The sequence below is a fragment of the Lynx rufus genome, unplaced genomic scaffold, assembly GCF_022079265.1.
Source record: "Lynx rufus isolate CCGP_SWC_20201006 ecotype Redwood Valley unplaced genomic scaffold, mLynRuf1.p SCAF_2, whole genome shotgun sequence".
NCBI classification, from domain to species: domain Eukaryota; kingdom Metazoa; phylum Chordata; class Mammalia; order Carnivora; family Felidae; genus Lynx; species Lynx rufus.
The window spans coordinates 61,275,778-61,297,039 of record NW_025814834.1 but is presented as its reverse complement, the minus strand read 5'-3'; the positions used below and the strand labels follow the sequence as shown (position 1 = coordinate 61,297,039).

At 37.2% G+C, this 21,262-nt stretch overlaps 1 protein-coding gene and 1 pseudogene across 1 annotated transcript in view; one reads left to right on the top strand and one right to left on the bottom strand.

Moving 5' to 3' along the window:
• HAT1 (histone acetyltransferase 1) overlaps positions 1 to 21,262 on the top strand; it is a 57,798-nt gene that overhangs the window by 23,295 nt on the left and 13,241 nt on the right. The window contains exons 5-9 of the mRNA XM_047085122.1: positions 7,447 to 7,626; positions 7,901 to 8,022; positions 8,523 to 8,627; positions 8,952 to 9,058; positions 19,541 to 19,692. Of these exons, the coding sequence (XP_046941078.1) occupies positions 7,447 to 7,626; positions 7,901 to 8,022; positions 8,523 to 8,627; positions 8,952 to 9,058; positions 19,541 to 19,692 (666 nt within the window). The remainder of the gene's footprint in view (positions 1 to 7,446; positions 7,627 to 7,900; positions 8,023 to 8,522; positions 8,628 to 8,951; positions 9,059 to 19,540; positions 19,693 to 21,262) is intronic.
• Positions 15,515 to 18,610, bottom strand: LOC124515643 (28 kDa heat- and acid-stable phosphoprotein-like; annotated as a pseudogene).

The following is a 21,262-nucleotide window of genomic DNA, read 5'->3' as shown; positions in this document are numbered from 1 at the left end:
CAGTCAGTTAAGTGTCAAATTCCTGATCTCTGCTCAGGTGAGGTGTAGCCTACTTAGGATTCTGTCTCTCTTCTCTGCCCCTTCCTGGCTCTCTCTCTTTAAATAAATAAATAAAGTTTAAAAAGAAAAGAAAATTATGTGTTTTAGAGTTGTTCTGTTTCTGCGCATTCCTATTTAAACACACTGAATTTTTTTTTCTTTAAGGTTTTGTTTAAATTCCAGTTACCATACAGTGTAATACTAGTTTTAGGTATACAGTATAGTGACTCAGCACTTCCATACGTTGTCACCCAGGGCTCATTACATGTGTACTCCTTGATCCCCATCACCTGTTTAACCCATCCCCCCCAACTATCTTCCTTCAAGGCATTGAAACTTTTCATGAAGAATTACTTCACAGAAGGGTGCCTGTGCCTGGGTGGCTCAGTCGGTTAAGCGTCCAACTTCTTCCGCTCAGGTCATGATCTTGCGGTTCGTGAGTTTGAGCCCCTCATTGGGCTCTGTGCTGACAGCTCGGAGCCTGGAGCCTGCTTCGGATTCTGTGTCTCCCTCTCTCTCTGCCCCTCCCCTGCGCGCTCTCTCTCTCTCTCTCTCTGTCTCTCAAAAATAAACATTAAAAAAAATTAAAACAAAGAATTATTTCACAGAGTTGAGTTTTTTAAATGAAATGCCATTTTTGTCGCTGAATCACATTTACAAAATTGCAAGTTGCATTCTTATTTTTTAAAAAAAGGTTTTTTGGGGCGCCTGGGTGGCGCAGTCGGTTAAGCGTCTGACTTCAGCCAGGTCAAGATCTCACGGTCTGTGAGTTCGAGCCCCGCGTCAGGCTCTGGGCTGATGGCTCAGAGCCTGGAGCCTATTTCCGATTCTGTGTCTCCCTCTCTCTCTGCCCCTCCCCCGTTCATGCTCTGTCTCTCTCTGTCCCAAAAATAAATAAACGTTGAAAAAAAAAATTTTTTTTTAAAAATAAATAAAAAAAGGTTTTTTTAATGTTTATTTTTGAGAGAGACAGAGTGCCACTGGGGGAGGGGCAGATTAGCAATTAAACCAACTTTTTCAAGGTTTTAAATGGACTTTAAAGGGGCGCCTGGGTGGCGCAGTCGGTTAAGCGTCCGACTTCAGCCAGGTCACGATCTCGCGGTCCGTGAGTTCGAGCCCCGCGTCAGGCTCTGGGCTGATGGCTCGGAGCCTGGAGCCTGTTTCCGATTCTGTGTCTCCCTCTCTCTCTGCCCCTCCCCCGTTCATGCTCTGTCTCTCTCTGTCCCAAAAATAAATAAACGTTGAAAAAAAAAAAATTAAAATGGACTTTAAACTTCTGACTTAAATCTTTTGCCAATCTCATGCCCCATCTTTTGTTGGCTAAAACCTCTCCATGACTTGGGACTGGTTGATTTGGTTCTTTTTATTGTTTAATTTTTAAAATTTTGTTTCATTGTAAAGGACTTGCCCAAATTCACGCAATGCTGTATAAACTAGCATGTAATATAGACTTATTAAAGTGAAGTTTTTCCCTGATCATATGTTTCTTATTAGATTGTTAAATTCTCAGGCCCAGCTAGATACTCTTATTAAAAATGCAGGTAGTAGTTTCCTTGTGTAGTACAAAATATAATATCATTTGAAGATTTTGGTGGTGGTGTTTTTTTTTTAAAGTTCCAGCTGATAATACTGGATTGATTTCTTCCAAAGGAACTATTGACTTAGTTATTGGTAAATCTTTCAAATACTATTTGCAGTGAAATAGCTATGTATTTGCATTGACTTCTAATTGTCCCATTCTTGAAAACCAGGTTTTTCCATTTAGAAGTGCTGTGTTAGGAGTAAGGAATCAATCTTTTATGGTGTCTTTTTGTAGGATTATTTGCTTCATGATTGAAGATGATTTGTATAAATTACATGTTCAAGCAAAGACTTTTTTCCCCTTATAAAAAAAGAATGGGTAGTGGATGTTGGGGGGATGGGCTTACCTCTTCTTAGTTTGTATTGAGATATCACTATGCCTCTATATTCTTGATGCTATAGTGGCAACAAAACAAAATCATTCCTCTCATGGAGCTTGTATTGTAGCTAGGAGGAACAGTCAGTAAACAAAGAGTTTTGTTTGTATGCTTTGTTTTTTAGATTTCCCTTAACATAATACTCTGTAGGTCCATCCATGTTGTTGCAAATGGCAAGATTTCATTTCTTTATGACTGAGTAATATTCCATTGTATGTGTATTTATATATATCCCATCTTTATCTACTCATCTATCAATGGATACTTACAGTGCTTCACATTTTGGCTGTTGTAAATAATGCTGCAGTGAATACAGGGGTGCATGTGTCTCTTCGAATTTGTGTTTTCATCTTCCAATAAATATCCAGAAGTAGAATTCTGGATTGTATAGTAGTTCTGTTTTTAATTTTTTGAGGAACCTTCATACTGTTTTCCATCGTGGCTGCACCAATTACATTTCCACCAACAGTTATGAGGGTTCCCTTTTCTCCACTTTTTAGTATGATGTGATCCCACTTGTTTACTTTAGCTTTTGTTGCCCTTGCCTGAGGAGACTAGTCTGAAATCTATTGCTAAAAACAATGTTAAAGAGTTTATTGCCTATGTTTTCTTAAAGCAGTTTTATGGCTTCAAGTCTTAACATTCAAGTCTTTAATCCATTTTGAATTTATTTTTGTATATGGTGTAAGATAGAGGGTCCAGTTTCATTTTTCTGCATGCAGCTGTCCAGTTTTCCCAATGCCATTTATTGGAGAGACTGTCTTTTCCCATTGTTTATTCTTGTCTCCTTTGTCATTGATTAATTGACCATATATGCATGGGTTTATTGTTAGGCTTTCTATTCTATTCCATTGATCTGTTTTTGTGCCAATACCATACTGTTTTAATTACTATAGCTTTGTAGTCTAGTGTGAAATCAGGGAGCATGATACCTCCAGCTTTGTTGTTCTTTCTCAGGATTGCTTTGGCTGTGCAGGGTCTTTTGTGGGTCCATACAAATTTTAGGATTCTTTGTTCTAGTTCTGTGAAAAATGTGGTTGGTATTTTGATGGAGGGTGCATTAATTATAGATTGCTTTGAGTAGTACAAACATGAACACAATATATCTTTCCATTTATTTGTGTTGTCTTCAGTTTCTTTCATCAAGGTCTTACACTTTGCAGAGTCTCCCGCTTTTTCTGAGGTAATTTCATTGCTTTTTAGTGCAAGGGAGTGTAACTAAGATTGCTCAGTCTTGCTAATTGTTAGCATTTCTGGGAAAAGGTTTAGTAGAGAAAGTTGAAATATTTGGGTACAGTTTGTATTATCTGTGAATTTCAATCATCTATTTTATCTTTGTCTTCCACTAATATGGATTGAATTTGAGAGTAGATGAGAGCAAATATTTAAAATTTGCTGGATTCTTTAGCATCTTAAAGAAAATCCTTGTGCACTTCTAAAAATTTAATCTTGAGGAAATGAAAAAATAATCTTTGGTAGACTAATACTTCACTATACTCTTTTTGATAATTTGGACAGTGTTCTTAGTGTGTAATGCTTTTTATAAAATATAAAAAGCTTTCAAATTATATATTGAGATTTCTATCTTAGAATTTTATATATGAGCTTAGGTAGCAAAATACTAATGCAGTATAAATCAACAGGATACCACTTTTGTTTTTCCAGTAGTGAAAAGTTCACACTGTTAACTTCTCTAACAACACTCAGATTTCCAGACATGTTGTCGGGTAATGTAAGATTGAGCAAATTAAGCAGATACGGAAATTTTTTGGCTTGTAGTTTGTAGTAGATCTTAGGTAATCTTAGAATTCTAGTCAATGTTATTAAGTCTGCCACTTTAGCCAAGTAAAGGAGCACCTACTTAACAGGCCTTTTTAAAATCATTATTTCATGGGGCGCCTGGGTGGCGCAGTCGGTTAAGCGTCCGACTTCAGCCAGGTCACGATCTCGCGGTCCGTGAGTTCGAGCCCCGCGTCGGGCTCTGGGCTGATGGCTCAGAGCCTGGAGCCTGTTTCCGATTCTGTGACTCCCTCTCTCTCTGCCCCTCCCCCGTTCATGCTCTGTCTCTCTCTGTCCCAAAAATAAATAAACGTTGAAAAAAAAAAAAATTAAAAAAAAAAAAATAAAATCATTATTTCAAAAATAACTCACTATAGACAAATTTACACAAATGATGCTGTTTAGGATAAGATTCTAACGACGTCATTTGGTTTTCAAATGTGTATAAATACAAATAAGGTGTAAATATATTTACATCATAGCAGACTACCAGTTATTCTCAGGCACATTGCTTTATGCAGTGATGAGGAAAAGCAAAAATTGCTTTCTGGGAAAATCGCATATATATCAAGGTATAGAACATTGGAAGTTGAAATTATCATAATGTGAGATAATGCAATCTAAAACATTTCATCATGACTTACCTAAGAGCTAAATAGTATAATAGTTACCTTTATACTTTCCTTTATATTTATTTATTTAAAAATTTTTTTTAAATATTTATTTATTTTTGAGAGACAGAGCATGAGCAGGGGAGGGGCAGAGAGAGAGGGAGACACAGAATCCGAAGCAGGCTCCAGGCTCTGAGGTGTCAGCACAGAGCCTGACATGGGGCTCAAACCCACGAACTGAGATCATGACCTGAGCCACAGTCAGACGCTCAACTGACTGAGCCACCTAGGCACCCCCCATACTTTCCTTTTTAAAAAGATATTTCTAAATGTTTGGAAAACATTTGTAAGGCATGTCTTTATTAATACATCAGGTTGTATTCTGGATTCTTGATCTATTCATGAATGCTTAATTTCTTATCTATAAGTACATTTTTTCTTTAATTTTAATTGCGGTTTAAAATAATATTCTTGAAAGTAGGGAATTTTTTAGTGATCTTCAGAAATAGAATCGAAGCTTTTAGCAGCAAGCATTGGAACTAAAAGGTTTCAGTTAAGCTTTGATTCTACATGAAATTTAAAAAAGATGAGATGGGGTGCCTGGCTAGCTCAGTCACTGTAGCGTGCAACTCTTGATCCAGGGATTGTGATTTCAAGCCTCATGTTGGGTGTAGAGCCTACTAAAATAAACAAACAAATAAAAATATTAAAAAAATTTTTAAATGATGAGATGGGTTTTTCTTTAATGACGATTTTTATTATCTGGCCAGTAATCCAATATGAAAAATGAATATTTAACTGAACTAAATTAGTAAAGAGTACAGATTTCTAAGACAGGGTGGTTATGGGATATTTTCTTTAAAAGAGTATATTTAGTAGATAAGAGCCATTTGGTTTTATGCGATGTATTTTTTGTAATATATCCGATACATGTTTTTTCTAACCTATTATATGTAATAGATTCCTTGTTTTTAAACTTACTCTTTTATTCTTCTGTAAAAGTTCTTAAATGTTATGAACTTGCCCAGAGCCAAGTATTTATTTGAAGATATTTATTACGGTAAATAGGTATCCCTTGAAGGCTGAACGTTAAACATTAACTCTTTTTCAGCTTTATTGAGCTCAGACCTTTGGGTCTTTCTGTCTTCCACCAGAACTGCTACTTGAAACTTAGTTTCTACGTTTGATGCAAGATATGTGAAGTTATTCGATCATACTTTGCAATGCCTTGTTAAGAAGACAGGATATAGGGAATGTTTTTAAAATTTACAATTATACTATAAGTGCTTTGAAGTGTTTTCTTTTAAACTGATAGGTTATAAGCCTTTTTATTTAAAAGTAATATTTCTTGACTTTTTTTAACTTGGACTAAAATTATACTACTTCACCTGTCACTACTTTGGATTTTAATTGCCATACATCAGACTGCTTAAAACTATTCCTTATTGTTACAGTTTCCTCTTGTACTTATTGAGGTTGTACATATTCTATAAAATATGTTTAAGATGGTTTCTTCACATTAGATGGCACTTTAAACAAAAAATATCAAATGCAGTTTATTTGATCTTGAAGGTGAATGAATTGCAAGGACTGATGTACGCATTACAAATAAGCTGTTGGGCATAATATTGAAGAGCTATGTTTTAAATAATAGCTCTTCTTTTTTTATAGCTATAAACAAGTTATGTATAAATGTTGGTGGTAGCAGAGCATTAAAATAATAAAACTTGTTTGTGATAAACTCCATCCTTGGTTCTCTATCCTAAATTGTAACTGAATGATAATAAAGTGCTATTCATCTGCAGGTGCATTGCTTCTACTTAGTTAAAAGATGGTTGAAAGGACAGGAATTAGTAGCATGTTGTATTAGCCTTTTGTAGTGTATTTTGTCCTAAGCATCTTAATTTCCCTGTTTTGAATGCTAAGTAGCAAGGGTCTTGGTTTAGAACTAATACCCATCATGCATGTAAACGGTATGAAAGAGCTGCTTAGTAAGTTAACACAAAGTGTTCTTGTGTCAGTCCTTGTGGAAATAGATACAATACAAACATTACAGCTGAACTCACGGCAAACTCCATTAAGTAAAAACCTGGCCTCATTGTTCAAGAAAAAGTTTGAATAGAATGCAAGCTCATTTTGTTGAATGTAATGTCAGGCTTTTAGGGACTGTATTGAGGGATAAGGTTTTGTTAAGTTGAGACCAATTCATTAAGTTTTATTGCCTGGTGAGAAGCAGTAATACTTTATTGTAAGACTTCATCAAATATTCATGGTTAAAGAGAAGTAGTAAATGTATTCAATCAAGTGGTCTTTTGGGGTTTTGAAAGGGATTATGAAGTCTGCTCAGCTGATAGTTTTAACATTCATTGAGGTTGTTTAACAAGGGTAATTTTAGTCTCTGAGTTTAATTTTGTTGTCCAGGCTTGTCTCTTTCTACTGTCACAAATCCAAGTCTATAAAATTTGTGTCACATTATAGGGATGAGTGGATAATCTATCCATTCATATAAATTATGTATGTCCTAAGTGGGCATATTTTTTAAATTGTCGTCTTAATATTGAGTTTAGTGTATGAAGGAGTTACGACCTACTTGTTAATGTAAGTTTGCTGTTCGTTTGGTCAGACTGTAGCCTCCCCTTACTACTGCTTGTGATCTTGGATAATGTGGTCTCCTTGACACTCATAAAATAATAAGCGGATTTTTGTTTGGGCCAGTTCCAATTGTCCTGAAGGGATATGGTCAGCATTTTCTATATGATGTTAGAAATTTCAGTAGCATTGCCCTCATTGACTTGCACCTGATTTCAGGCTACCTGCCTCTTCTTTTTTACTTCTTTATTATACTTATGTTCATCTCTGATTTGTGTGGTAGTAGTCTCTTGTGCACATGAAACTCATCCTTTCTCATTTCTCCATGTGTCTTCTTCTTTAGTTTAACTGGGAACTTCATTTTTGTGATTTTTGTGGGTTTTGTCCATTTCAAAGAAATTAAGTATAATCAACTCAAAGTCAAATTTGTTATTAATGTTTTCTTATGTCCTTTAACCTCTGTTCCTTAGGCAGACGATGTTGAGGGCAAAATTAGACAAATCATCCCACCTGGATTTTGTACAAACACGAATGACTTTCTCTCTTTGCTGGAAAAAGAAGTCGATTTCAAGCCATTTGGAACCTTACTTCATACATACTCTGTTCTCAGTCCAACAGGAGGGGAAAACTTTACCTTTCAGATATACAAGGTAAAGATAAATCTAAATATTTCTTGGGTGAAAGTACTTCATTTGCCTGAAACCGGTGTGCTGTTTTGTTGTGTTATTTTCAATGACTCATTCTAAGTTCAGGAAACAAGTTTCAGTCAGCATTAAAAACAAAGATCTATTTTGTGTGTGTGTCTGTGTTCACATCTTAATCTGAGACTTCTAAACATTTTCCCACAGGATAGTTTTGTGTTCTGCAGACTTTCACTTACCTCTGTGATGAGTTTCACCTGACTTTTCCTGGCTTTTTCCCTAGGCTGACATGACATGTAGAGGCTTTCGAGAATATCATGAAAGGCTTCAGACCTTTTTGATGTGGTTTATTGAAACTGCTAGCTTTATTGACGTGGATGATGAAAGATGGCACTACTTTCTAGTGTAAGTACAGTTCTAAAGCAACAGTAGACCTTATTACCTCCACAAAGCCAGCATTTTAATTGTGGCGGCCCAATTATTGGGACAGTATAATGATATTTTTCCCAGGAAAGAAAAACTATTGTTTATGAGGCTTGAGTTTTCCTTCATTATGCTTTCGGAGACCTTGAGAATAGAGCTGAATTAAATGCTGTTGTCCGTTAGGGCCCTGAATGTAGGCTTAAACAGTAAAATGAGCTTTGCCTGTGTTTTCTTTTACTTGCCACCTATTCATCTTTATAATAGGCAAGTGCACTGAAGTGATGTAAAGAGGTCTGATTTATCCAAGTTGCTGCACACCAATTAAGTGAATTGTACATTCAGAACATAGCAGGTGTACCCATTGGGCCCTCACAGAGTAGCTTGCTGACACTGAAAATTCAGTCGGAGAATGGAAAAGAAAATGGACACTGCATGGGAGCGCGACTGTAATTGACCTGCTTGGCTTTCTGTTTTATCTGCAGATTTGAGAAGTATAATAAGGATGGAGCTACGCTCTTTGCGACCGTAGGCTACATGACAGTCTATAATTACTATGTGTACCCAGACAAAACCCGGCCACGTGTAAGGTAATTGGTGGTATAACACGTGCCTTGTCTTTTATTTCAGAAGAAGGAACTGCTGAAGTTTCCAATACTTGTTATAATAGTGTTGATTTGTTTAAAAAAATCGCCATTATTCATTGGCTATGTACTGATTTATTTCATTGTTCCCTTTGAAACAGTGTGGAAGATTAAACCAATTTTGCATATCTTGATAATTTTTGGATTTCTGGAAGGTTGATTGAAAAAAACCCCACTAACTTTAAAATGTTCTTAATGCTGTAGTGATTTGCAATTCTTAAACGGATCATGTTATGATATTTTAATTTTAAAATCATTTCTTTACTGTAGTCAGATGCTGATACTGACTCCATTTCAAGGTCAAGGCCATGGTGCTCAACTTCTTGAAACAGTTCATAGATACTACATTGCATCTCCTTCTGTTCTTGATATTACAGGTATGTGAAATTTGATTTGTTACTGAAAGAGCCTTTCTTAAAGAATCTGTTCTTTACTGATTAATTTTATTTTTGTCAAAAAATAACTATTCTGGTTTTTTAAAATTGTTTTTAATGCTTATTTATTTTTGAGGGGGGGGAGGGAGATAGAGAATCCAAAGCAGGATCCATTCTGTCAGTGCAAAGCCCAACATAGGGCTCGAGCCCACAAACCATAAGATCATGACCTGAGTTGAAGTCGGATGCTCAACTGGCTGAGCCACCCAGGCATCACAAAATAACTATTCTGTTTTATTTATTTATTTATTTATTTATTTATTTATTTATTTATTTTAACATTTATTCATTTTTGAGACAGAGACAGAGCATGAATGGGGGAAGGTCAGAGAGAAAGGGAGACACAGAATCCGAAATAGGCTCCAGGCTCTGAGCTGTCAGCACAGAGCCCGACGCGGGGCTTGAACTCACGGACTGCGAGATCGTGACCTGAGCCGAAGTCGGACGCCCAACCGACTGAGCCACCCAGGCGCCCCAACTATTCTGTTTTAAATAGCAGCATTCTCTTGGGGTCTTTTTGGAACTGTGTGAAGATGGCTTATGGTTACATTTTAAATTATACACCTTTGGTGGGATTGGATTATATATCTAAGTAAAGTGCTTTGTGAATTGAACAACTTGAAGATATGAACTGAATATATATTGGGAAATTGTGGTCAGGCATAGGTACTTTGTAAGTGTGGTATGATTTTAGTTGTTCAGTTCATTTGCCCAACCATTGCATTGCTCACAGGCCCTGCTCTAATTTTCACGTAGAGAAAGAATATTCTGAGCCTCACGAAGAAAGAAAAACCTAGGCAAATCGTTCCTGAATAGAATATACTTTTTTTTTTTTATCTTCTTTCTTTTTTTTTTTTTTTTTTAATTTTTTTTTTTCAACGTTTATTTATTTTTGGGACAGAGAGAGACAGAGCATGAACGGGGGAGGGTCAGAGAGAGAGGGAGACACAGAATCGGAAACAGGCTCCAGGCTCCGAGCCATCAGCCCAGAGCCTGACGCGGGGCTCGAACTCACGGACCGCGAGATCGTGACCTGGCTGAAGTCGGACGCTCAACCGACTGCGCCACCCAGGCGCCCCAAATATACTTTTTTTTTAATGTTTATTTATTTTTGAGAGAGAGCATGAGAGTGAAGGGGCTGAGGGAGGACAGAAGATCTGAAGCTGGCTCTGCATTAACAGAAGCGAGCCCTATGCAGGGCTCAAACTCATGAACCATGAGATCATGGCCTGAGCCAAATGAAGTCAGACAGGTAACCAACTGAGCCATCCAGTCACCCCTAGAATACACATTAAAAAAAAATTTTTTTTAATGTTTTATTTATTTTAGAGAGAGACCGAGTAAGAGTGGGGGAGGGGCAGAGAGAGAGGGAGACACAGAATCCATGAAGCAGGCTCCAGGCTCCGAGCTGTTAGCACAGAGCCCAACACAGGGCTCGAACCCATGAACCACAAGATCATGATCTGAGCTGAAGTTGGATGCCCAACCGACTGAGCCACCCAGGAGCCCAGAGAATACACATTTCTTAAAACATGTGTTTTATATCCCTAAAATGCACACCTTCACAACAGTAGTTTATAAGGCAAAATGCAGGCCTATTTGTTTTGGATACATCTTTCATTATGAATTAGCCAGCGTCATCATTAGATGGGGTTACAGATGATAGTGTGTAACATGTGAACTACCAAAGAACTGAGTGGCTGGAACATTTATGTTATTGTTATTTTCTTCTCCCTGAGTAACACTGTTTCAGATTTGTTACTCATACAGTTGCTGATTAAACTGAAAGTCACCCCCCCTTTTTTTCATGAAAAATACTATATCGGATATTCACATCCAAATTAGGTCTTACATTTTATTAATTCTATAATAGTTGGAGTACATTTTTGTTTTTGAAGCTGTAGTACCTAACACATACTAAAATGTTAGTTTTTTAAAAAAACCCTGTTTTGGAATTTTATCAATTTGTTTAAAGATACCAAAAAAAAAAAAGTACTGGATGTGGGACTAACAAAAATATAAGTAGGCTTTTGAAAAAAAAAAAAATATATATATATACACACACACGCATACATACACACACACACACACACACACACACACACACACAGGCTAATAGGCAGATTAGTAGTCTTTCATGTAATGTAGGGGTTTCACTTGTCCAGAGTAAACAAAATTAAAGTTACTACAAAACAGATTCTGAATTGATCCTGTAGATTAATAAAAAACTAGAGGGAAAGCATTTGCTTTTAAAAGGGAGTTCCATATTTAAATTATCTTTTCATCTTACTTTTGTGCTACTGTGAAATGGTTTGGAAATTTGGAAGCTAAAGAAGTAACTGCTTAAGTTAGTTTGTATCAAAAGTTATAAATTGTTTAAGTGATACCTTCACTGGCTAAGTGAAAAGTTATAGGGACAATAAAAATGATGACACTTGTTAAATAAGCTGAAAATTATTTGGCTTCTGTTTACTCTATAGAGCTTAGACTTGGTGCTAAACGAAGGGACTTTTTTGGTGATTTTAATCTGGAGACTTAGAGTTCACATAAGTAGTCTTTGTCTTCTCTAGTGGGTAATGTGCCAGCAGGGGTTGTTTCTATGAAGCCTCTTAACCATTTTCTTCTGTCTACTCCAACCAATAAAGTCCTTGATACTTAGCACCAATTAGCAGATAAAGAATTTTATTTCTTAAATCTCAGTGAAGAGTCATCAATAGTGTAGCCTTTATTCATTGCAAACTGAAGTCTCCAGAGAGAAAAGGCTAAACGTGCTAAAGGACTTCTGAATTTGAAAACTAGGTATCAGCTTTTATTTTCAGCGTTAACAGTTCTCAGCATTATAAATTACTAAAAATGCCTTATCAGCTGTTCTCGTTAAGACATTTCTTTTAGATTTCCATACCCAGTCTTTTTTAAAAAAGAAAACATAATTTTCCACTTTTTAGTCATTTTAGTTGCCTGTTTCTCCATTATTTTGTATATATATTTTTACCTTTGTTGATCTTTAGTAGGTTCTTGATCTTCCTTTGCAACCCTGAATATTCTTTATATTGAGATGGCCTTTTGCTTACTTGATTTACAGCCTGATATGGTAATAATTAAGTTAACATTGATGGGCCTATGTTACAGGATAGACAGGTGGTTGTGGTGTAATTGCCACTCATTTTCTTTTTTTTAGCACTTAATTTTAAAGCAAAATATTGGAAGATAGTTCTTTTATATCATCTGCACCTTCCTATTCAGGATGTCACTATCTTTTTTTTTTTTTTTTTAATTTTTTTTTTCAACGTTTATTTATTTTTTTGGGACAGAGAGAGACAGAGCATGAACGGGGGAGGGGCAGAGAGAGAGGGAGACACAGAATCGGAAACAGGCTCCAGGCTCCGAGCCATCAGCCCAGAGCCCGACGCGGGGCTCGAACTCACGGATCGCGAGATCGTGACCTGGCTGAAGTTGGACGCTTAACGACTGCGCCACCCAGGCGCCCCAAGGATGTCACTATCTTAAGATATAAAGCATTTGAATACACCTCAGTTGTATGACCTTATAAATATAATCAGTGATTTATTTCTTCTAAAGTTCTGAAGAGAATTGAATTTAGCAATAGAAATTGATCTTGCAGGGGCGCCTGGGTGGCTCAGTCGGTGAAGCGTCTGACTTCAGCTCAGGTCACGATCTCGCGGTCCGTGAGTTCGAGCCCCGCGTCGGGCTCTGGGCTGATGGCTCAGAGCCTGGAGCCTGCTTCCGATTCTGTGTCTCCCTCTCTCTGACCCTCCCCCATTCGTGCTCTGTCTCTCTCTGTCTCAAAAATAAATAAACATTAAAAAAAAAATTAAAAAAAAAAAGAAATTGATCTTGGGCTGGAATATATGTCAGTATTACTAATCTATCAGTAGTGTATTAAGAGTTAATTATAACTGTCCTTTAAATGTCCCTTTATAGTACTGGAAGAGAATATTTTAGAATATTATCTGTAAAATTTTTATACTTAGGTGATTTGTGTTATCTGATTTCATCTGGTTTTTTATCTCTAATATAACATATTAATATGGAGAGGTTTTTATTTATTATTATTTTTTTAATGTTTATTTTTGAGAGAGAGTACACACACACGGGGCAGAAAGAGGGAGACAGAGAATCCGAAGCAGGCTTAGAGCTCTGAGCTGTCAGCACAGACCCCAACACAGGGCCCAAACCCACAAACTGTGAGATCATGACCTGAGACAAAGTTGGATGCTCAACTGACTGAGCCATCCAGGCGCCCCTGGAAAATTTTTCTTTTTAAATTTTTTTTTTAACGTTTATTTTTGAAGGAGACACAGAGCATGAGCGGAGGAGGGGCAGAGAGAGGGAGACACAGAATCCAAAGCAAGCTCCAGGCTCTGAGCTGTCAGGGCGCAGGGCTCAAACTCACGGCTCAAACTCACGAACAGTGAAATCATGACCTGAGCCCAAGTCAGAAGCTTAACCGACTGAGCCACCCAGGCACCCCTGGAGAGATTTTTAAAAAATGATAGAAGAGCACTTATGTTGTTAGATAATGTATTTAATTTGGAAAAAACTCAATTTTTGATTTTGAATGTGACTGTAGATTTAAACTCAAGCAAATTTCATCTTTTAAATGTGTTGCTTTTCTTTGTAGCAGAGAAACAAAGGAATTGAAAGATGTCACAGATTACTGAGTGTCACCATTTTAAGTTTTCAGTCTGACATTTTTGGTTAAAGTTCTTACAGATTGAAATGGTGACTTGCCTCCTTATATTGTCAGTCTATCACAGCTTATGTAAAACTAAATGGAAATTTTTTGTATGTTTTTCTGAATTACAAGAAAATTTCTGATAGGAATGTAGTATGAGTTTTTAGATTTTTCTCAACTGTAATTCTATTTTCTATGTTTTTTCCTAATATTCTGAGGTTATAGAGGTTACTTAAGCTGTCACTCATACTAAATTTTATTTTGAATTAATATTAGCAAAAACAGTGTTTTTCTAAACAGATTAGAAGAGGTAGACTTGAGGGGCGCCTGGGTGGCGCAGTCGGTTAAGCGTCCGACTTCAGCCAGGTCACGTTCTCGCGGTCCGTGAGTTCGAGCCCCGCGTCGGGCTCTGGGCTGATGGCTCGGAGCCTGGAGCCTGTTTCCGATTCTGTGTCTCCCTCTCTCTCTGCCCCTCCCCCGTTCATGCTCTGTCTCTCTCTGTCCCAAAAATAAATAAACGTTGAAAAAAAAAAAAAAAAAAAAAAAAAAAAGAAGAGGTAGACTTGAAAAAATTGACATTAAATAAGTTTGAACCTCATCTGTTAGTACTGAAATTTTTTAAAGAGATGCTTGCTTGAGAGTATGTCATTTAGTAGAGGTTTAATTAAAGCAATTTTATTGAGGTATGATTTGCATACCATAAAATTCACCCATTTTAGGCATACAGTTCAGTGAGTTTTAGTGTATCTGCCTAGTTTTACAGCCATCACCACAGTCCTGTTTTAGAATATTTCTATCACAGTTAAAAGACCCCACATGTCCATTTGCAGTCAGTCCCTGTTCCCAGTCTCTTAAATGAGGTCTGTGATCCATTTTGAGTTAATTTTTGTATATTATATAAGTTTCTAAATTCATCCTTTTACATATGGCTATCCAGTTGATGCAGTGCCATTTGTTAAAAAGACTGGTTTTTTTTCCTCCATTGAATTGCCTCGGTACCTATGTTGAAAATCAGTTGATCATAAATGGGAAGAGTTATTTCTAGATTCTGAGAGTCAATGTATGTCCTTATGCCAGTATTATACTATCTTGATTAGTTTACTATAGCTTTATGTTGAGTTTGTTTTTTTTTTATTATGTGAAATTTAATCCACCAAATATGTACATTGAGTTTGTGGAGTGTGGTTTTCCTGGGTGCTGCAGAAGTTTCTTGAAATGATCAATGAGTAGGGTTAAAAATGGATACTGGCCCTGCCCAGGTAGCTAGGAATGGGGTAGGGAAGGGCAGAGAGAGGAAGCCTCAATTAGAGGGGACTGGCTGGGGACAACCATGACCTTTAAGGACCTGGAGTATAGCCTCTGTGAGTGAGCCCCCAGTCAACACAGTCTGGGGCTGGTGTTGCAAGTTTATTAGTAGCTGACCCCAGCACAACCGCCCCATAAGGTGCAATCTACCTGACAAATGAAAACTTCTTAACCCGTTTCCTATACATTCCTTCTACCCCCCAACAGAGGTTTAAATTCTTAGAACCACTCTAATGGTTACATAGGAAACACAGTCCTCATCTTTTTGTCTCAAGGATAGCAGCTGTTCCCTCTCCAGCCAGCCCCCCAGCTCGCCTTTTCCCCCAATTATTTATGTGTTAAGATGATGAAGAGGAGGACCCAGGCCATAGGAAGACTCCTACTTCTGAGGGGCTGCTTCAGTGGTGCCAGGACATAGAGTGGGCAAGACATAGCAGATGTCCTGGCAAAAGGGCCCAGTTGCCTGGTATTTCCTCCAACAGGCCTTGCTTACTTATTAGGGTAAGGGATTGCATTTGTTTTCCTGATAAAGTTGCATCCTCTTTTGCTTTTCTTGCCTCTTCTTTCTTCCTGGTGACCTGCTGCACTCCTTTCTGCTCTTTCTGATTGATCTCCGGCCAGGTGAGGTCAGCCTTGGCCTAGTCTGTCTTCCCAATAAATGCATTTTAATGTGATGCTTTTTTGCTTTCTCCCTGTCTTCTTTTTCTTTCCTTGAAAGCTCCTTGGGCTTGTCCAGATACACTTGTGTGACCTTTCTAATTATCTGTGCCACCCAGTTGTGGTTCTTGATGTTGATGAGCCCTTCCACACCTTTGCTGGTGGTCATCTTCATCATCCTTACTCTCTTCTGAGGCTAGAGATTTCTTCTTCTTTTTGGAATCACCTGCAGCCTCATCACCTTCTTATCTTGCTTCTCCTCTTCCCTGGCCTTTTGCTTTCCAGCCTAAAGATGTGCATCATTCTCCTTGGGGCTCATGTACTGCTGGCTAGGCCTTTGTGGCCTCCCTTTCTCTCTTAAGTATCATGGCTCCAGCAACAGCAGTACCTCAGCCTTTATATTGAGTTTTGAAATCAGAAAGTGAAATTTCTCTAGTCATGTTCTTTTTCAAAATTGTTTCGGTTATATAGGATCCCTTGTGTTTTCATAGAAATTTCTATTTCTGTTTTCTACTTACTTGATTTCCACATTAACTTTTATTATTTTCTTCTTATTTGGGTTCAATTTGCTCTTACTCTAATGAAGACTGAAACTTAGGTTTTTTATTTGATTTGATGTCTTTTCTAATGCAGAAGTTTAAATATATAAGTACTTTCATATTTATATACAACATGTATTTTCATAAGTTATGCTTTTATTCAGTTCAAAATACCTGTTTGTTTAATTTTTTTTTTTTTTTTTAATTTTTTGAGAAAGAGAGGCAGCATGAGGATGGGAGGGGCAGAGAGAGAGGGAGACAAAATCTGAAGCAGGTTCCAGGCTCTGAGCTGTCAGCACAGAACCCAACGTGGGGCTCAAACTTGTGAACCACAAGATCATGACCTCAGCCAAACTGAGCCCCCCAGGCGCCCCATCTTTTTCTTTTTTTTTTTTTTTTAAAGTAAACTCTATACCCATTGTGGGGCTTGAACTCATAACCCTGAGATCAAGAGTCGCATGGTTTACCTACAGAGCCAGCCAGGCGCCCAGTTCAAAATCTCTTCCAATAGCATTTTGGTCCATGGGTTATTCAGAAGTATGTTTAATTTCTAAATATCGTAGATTCCCAAGTTTCCTTCTGTTGTTGATATCTAATTCTATTGTTGTTAGAGAACATACTTTGTAACTTCAGTTCTTTTTCATTTATTGAATTTTAATTTATACTTTACCTTAGGGTCCCTAAACTCTTTCTTTAAAATGTGAAGCAATAAATACCTTATGTTTTGCAAGCCATGTATGTTCTCTGTAAGCATGGTGAGATTTGGTCCATGGGCCATTGTTTACTAATTTTTTGCCCAACATGTGGTCTTGCTGGAGAATGTTCCATGTGTGCTTGAAAGGAATGCGTATTCTGCTGTTGTTGGGTGAAATGATACCTAACTACCAGATAGGTCAAGTTAGTTGATAGAGTTCTTCACACCTTCTCTATATTTGCTGATTTTCTGTCTAGTTGTTCTGTCCGTTATTGGGTAGTATTGAAATTTCCAACTATTTTTATTGAATTATCTATTTCTTCCTTAATTCTGTCAGCTTTTATTTTATGTATTTTGGGCCTCTATTGTTGTCTATGTGTTTATAATTGTTAACATCTTCATGAATTAATTTGTCATTATAAAATGTGCCCTTTTTTCTCGTTTTTTTTTTTTTGCCTTAAACTGTTTTTTCCCAATTGTTTTTTATTTTAGTAATGCTTAAACTCATCCTTTGACTTTCAGCTTTCGAATCCAAAATGTTTCTGTTGTAGATAGCATATCGTTGGATCTTTTTTTATCCAGTCTGACAATCTCTGCTTCGTTATTGGAATGTTTAATGTATCTACACTTAATGTAATTATTGCTGTGGTGCCTCTCTCCCTAGCTAGTTTTAATGAAACAAAAGAAAAAAACATGAACACTTTCAAATCACAAAATAGTGACACCCAGCCACCCAGGCACCACCCAGGCATCCTCTAAACTGGTTTTTGCCTCTTACATTTAGGTATATGGTTGATTTTGATTTATTTTTGTGTATGGTGTGAGGAAAGGGGTCCATCTTCATTCTTTGGCTTGTGGAGATCCCGTTGTCCAAGTACCATTTGTTAAAAGATCATTCTTTCCCTCACAGATTGGTTTGGGAACACTTCTCAAAAGTCAGTTGACAAAAAAAAAAAAATTAATTGATCATAAATGTAGAGGTTTATTTTTAACTCTCAATCCAGTTCCATTGATCTGTTCTTATGCCAGTACATGTGTTGATCACTGTAGCTTTGTAGTAATTTTTGAAATCAGGAAGTGTGAGTCTTCTTTTTTTTTTTTTTTTTAATTTTTTTTTTTCAACGTTTGTTTATTTTGGGGACAGAGAGAGACAGAGCATGAACGGGGGAGGGGCAGAGAGAGAGGGAGACACAGAATCGGAAACAGGCTCCAGGCTCTGAGCCATCAGCCCAGAGCCTGACGCGGGGCTCGAACTCACAGACCGCGAGATCGTGACCTGGCTGAAGTCGGACGCTTAACCGACTGCGCCACCCAGGCGCCCCAGGAAGTGTGAGTCTTCTAACATTTGTTCTTTTTCATGATCGTTTGGGCTAGTCTGGGTTCCTTCCATAACTGTATGAATTTTAGGATAAACTTAATTTCTGCAACTAAAAAGGCTAGCTGGGATTTTGATAGGGATCGCTTTGAATGATTTGTAGAGTATTGTTACTGTAACAATATTAAGTCTTATGATCCATGAACTAGCTCAGAATTTAGTATTCTTTGTTTCAAGCCATTTACTGATCAGAAAACAAGAGCTCAGAGAAGTGAGGTGACTTGCCCATGGTCCTGTATCTATGAATGACAGAACTGGGACTCAAACTGATTTTCTTTGTGTAGTCTTCTTTCTACCCATCATGTTTTGCTATTTTCCTTGTCAACTACTTAGTCTAATGTAGGTAAGAGACAAACAAAGGAAGATCTATGCTATTCAGATGCAGTGAAGAAAGGATCAAAATCATATTGTCATTTTATTCTTAAAATATATATATATTTGCTTTTGTGGAAGCAAGAATTTTTTTTTAAATTAGGGGAAAGAAGTATGGCAGACTGTAAAGGTTATTGGTTTAGGGTAGGGGAGTTATAAATTGAGCTTTAGAAGCTTTAGATATCACTGAATACTTGCTTTTGGAATTGATTATCCAAACTTGAATCTCTTGTTTATACAGCTACTTTAATTGAAGATAAAATTGGGGCGCCTGGGTGGCTCAGTCAGTTAAGTGTCTGACTTCGACTCAGATCATTATCTCAACACTTGGTTCATGGGTTCGAGCCCCGCATTGGGTTCTGTGCTGTCAGCTCAGAGCCTGGAGTCTGCTTGGGATTCTGTGTCTCCCTCTCTCTCTCTGCCCCTCACCCGTTCGCAGTCTGTCTGTCTCTCTCTTTCTCTCTCTCTCTCTCTTTCTCTCAAAAATTAATAAACATTAAAAAAAATTTTTTTAATAAGAAAACTAAGATGCATAGGATAGCACCCATGAAAAAGTCTACATCTGAAAGGAGTAGCTCTAATTTCACAAATACTATGTAATTTTATTTAGCAAAGATAATAGTGCCATTGTTTGATTAATAAGGAATAATCCTTTCTCATTATAACTTTTGTCTTGTAAAATTCTTTTAATAATATTTCCTTTTTCTAGCCTAACATGTATATTGAGATCTCAAATGATGAAGGAATTATGTTGGATAAGAGAAATATTATTCTGCCTTTTCTTTAGCGGAAGATCCATCCAAAAGTTACGTGAAATTAAGAGACTTTGTGCTTGTGAAGCTCTGTCAAGATTTGCCCTGTTTTTCCCGGGAAAAGTTGATGCAAGGATTCAATGAAGAGATGGCAATAGAGGCACAACAGAAGTTCAAAATAAATAAGGTATTTTTATTCTGTAGAAGGAAAACATTTCAGTTTGGAAGTTTTCTTTCTTTTTTAAGTACAACTTAAACGTTGCAAATGTATCAAGAATACATGTGTGGGAAGTAGCAGTGGTTGAGAGTATAGGCTCTGAAGCCAGATTGCCTGGTTCAGATCTGGGTATAGCACTTGTTCTGTGACTTAGGGCAATTTAATTTCCTCATGAATAGAATGGGAAGATAGTTGATTTTATGGCTTATTAAGTGTAACAAGCAGAAAAGAATGGATAGTATGATCTTACTTTTGCTTTTTAAGAAAATATTTCAAATGATAAAATAGTTAATACTTCTGGGGACGGTATCGGTGGGGGGAAGGGCTGGAGTAAAACACTTAACTTTTACTTTATATACATCTGTATATTTGAATTTTAAAGTAGTAAATATCCTAAAGTAGGTACAGAAGAAATCATCTGGGAGTTCAGAAGAGGGAGTTTAGTTTCTTATATTTATGTATGCAGGGGAGTCAGAGTTTTTCATGGGAGGGAGATGCATCTGATCTAAGCTTTGAAGAATGGGTAGGATTTGGATTATGAAGATATGTGAGATGAAGAGTATTCCAATAAGGACTAGTATGTGATATTGTTGACTTGGGAGATCTCATCTAACTCTCCAATGTAGATTTTCCTTCTGAACTCCAACCTGTATATAAAAAGGTTCCTGATCACTGATCTTCAACAGCTTAATTTGAACTGAAACTTTCCATTTTCTCCTACCTTAAAACACTTTAGTGGCTTCCTAGTTTTAAGATAAATAAATATTTTAGAAATATTTGGTATGTCCAGACTGTATTAAACCTTTAGAGAATTTATTCAATAGCTCAGCTTTTTTTTTTAATTTTTTTTCAACGTTTTTTATTTATTTTTGGGACAGAGAGAGACAGAGCATGAACGGGGGAGGGGCAGAGAGAGAGGGAGACACAGAATCGGAAACAGGCTCCAGGCTTCGAGCCATCAGCCCAGAGCCTGACACGGGGCTCGAACTCACGGACCGCGAGATCGTGACCTGGCTGAAGTCAGACGCTTAACCGACTGCACCACCCAGGCGCCCCATCAATAGCTCAGCTTTTAAAAGAGAATACAAACACCTTTTTTCCTTTAAGAAAAAGAATTTAAAACTTAGTATGGCACATAGAGCCAGTCATAATGTGGACCCTGCCAACCTTGGTAGACTCATTTTCCTACCACTTTCCTGCAAGCTGTGGCATTATTAAACCTCTTGCTATTTCCCAACTGTGCTACATCTTTCTTCTTTTGAAGTCTGTTTAACTCTTCCCTTTGCCCTTGATACCCCCTTTTCTTGTTCCTCCATCTTTGCCTTGCCAGATATTACTCATTTTTCAAGCTCAGCTCAGGTGTCCCTTCCGGAATGTTCAGACATCATCTTCCCAATCTACCTATACTTGACCCCTCCCGTCTTCAATAAATATATGTGAAACAACACAAACAGAAAAACTATGGGCTACTCTTTTGGCTTCAGTGATACCAAAACTACTTTTGGTATCGAAAGCTTGATTTTCCTAATATTTCTTTGTT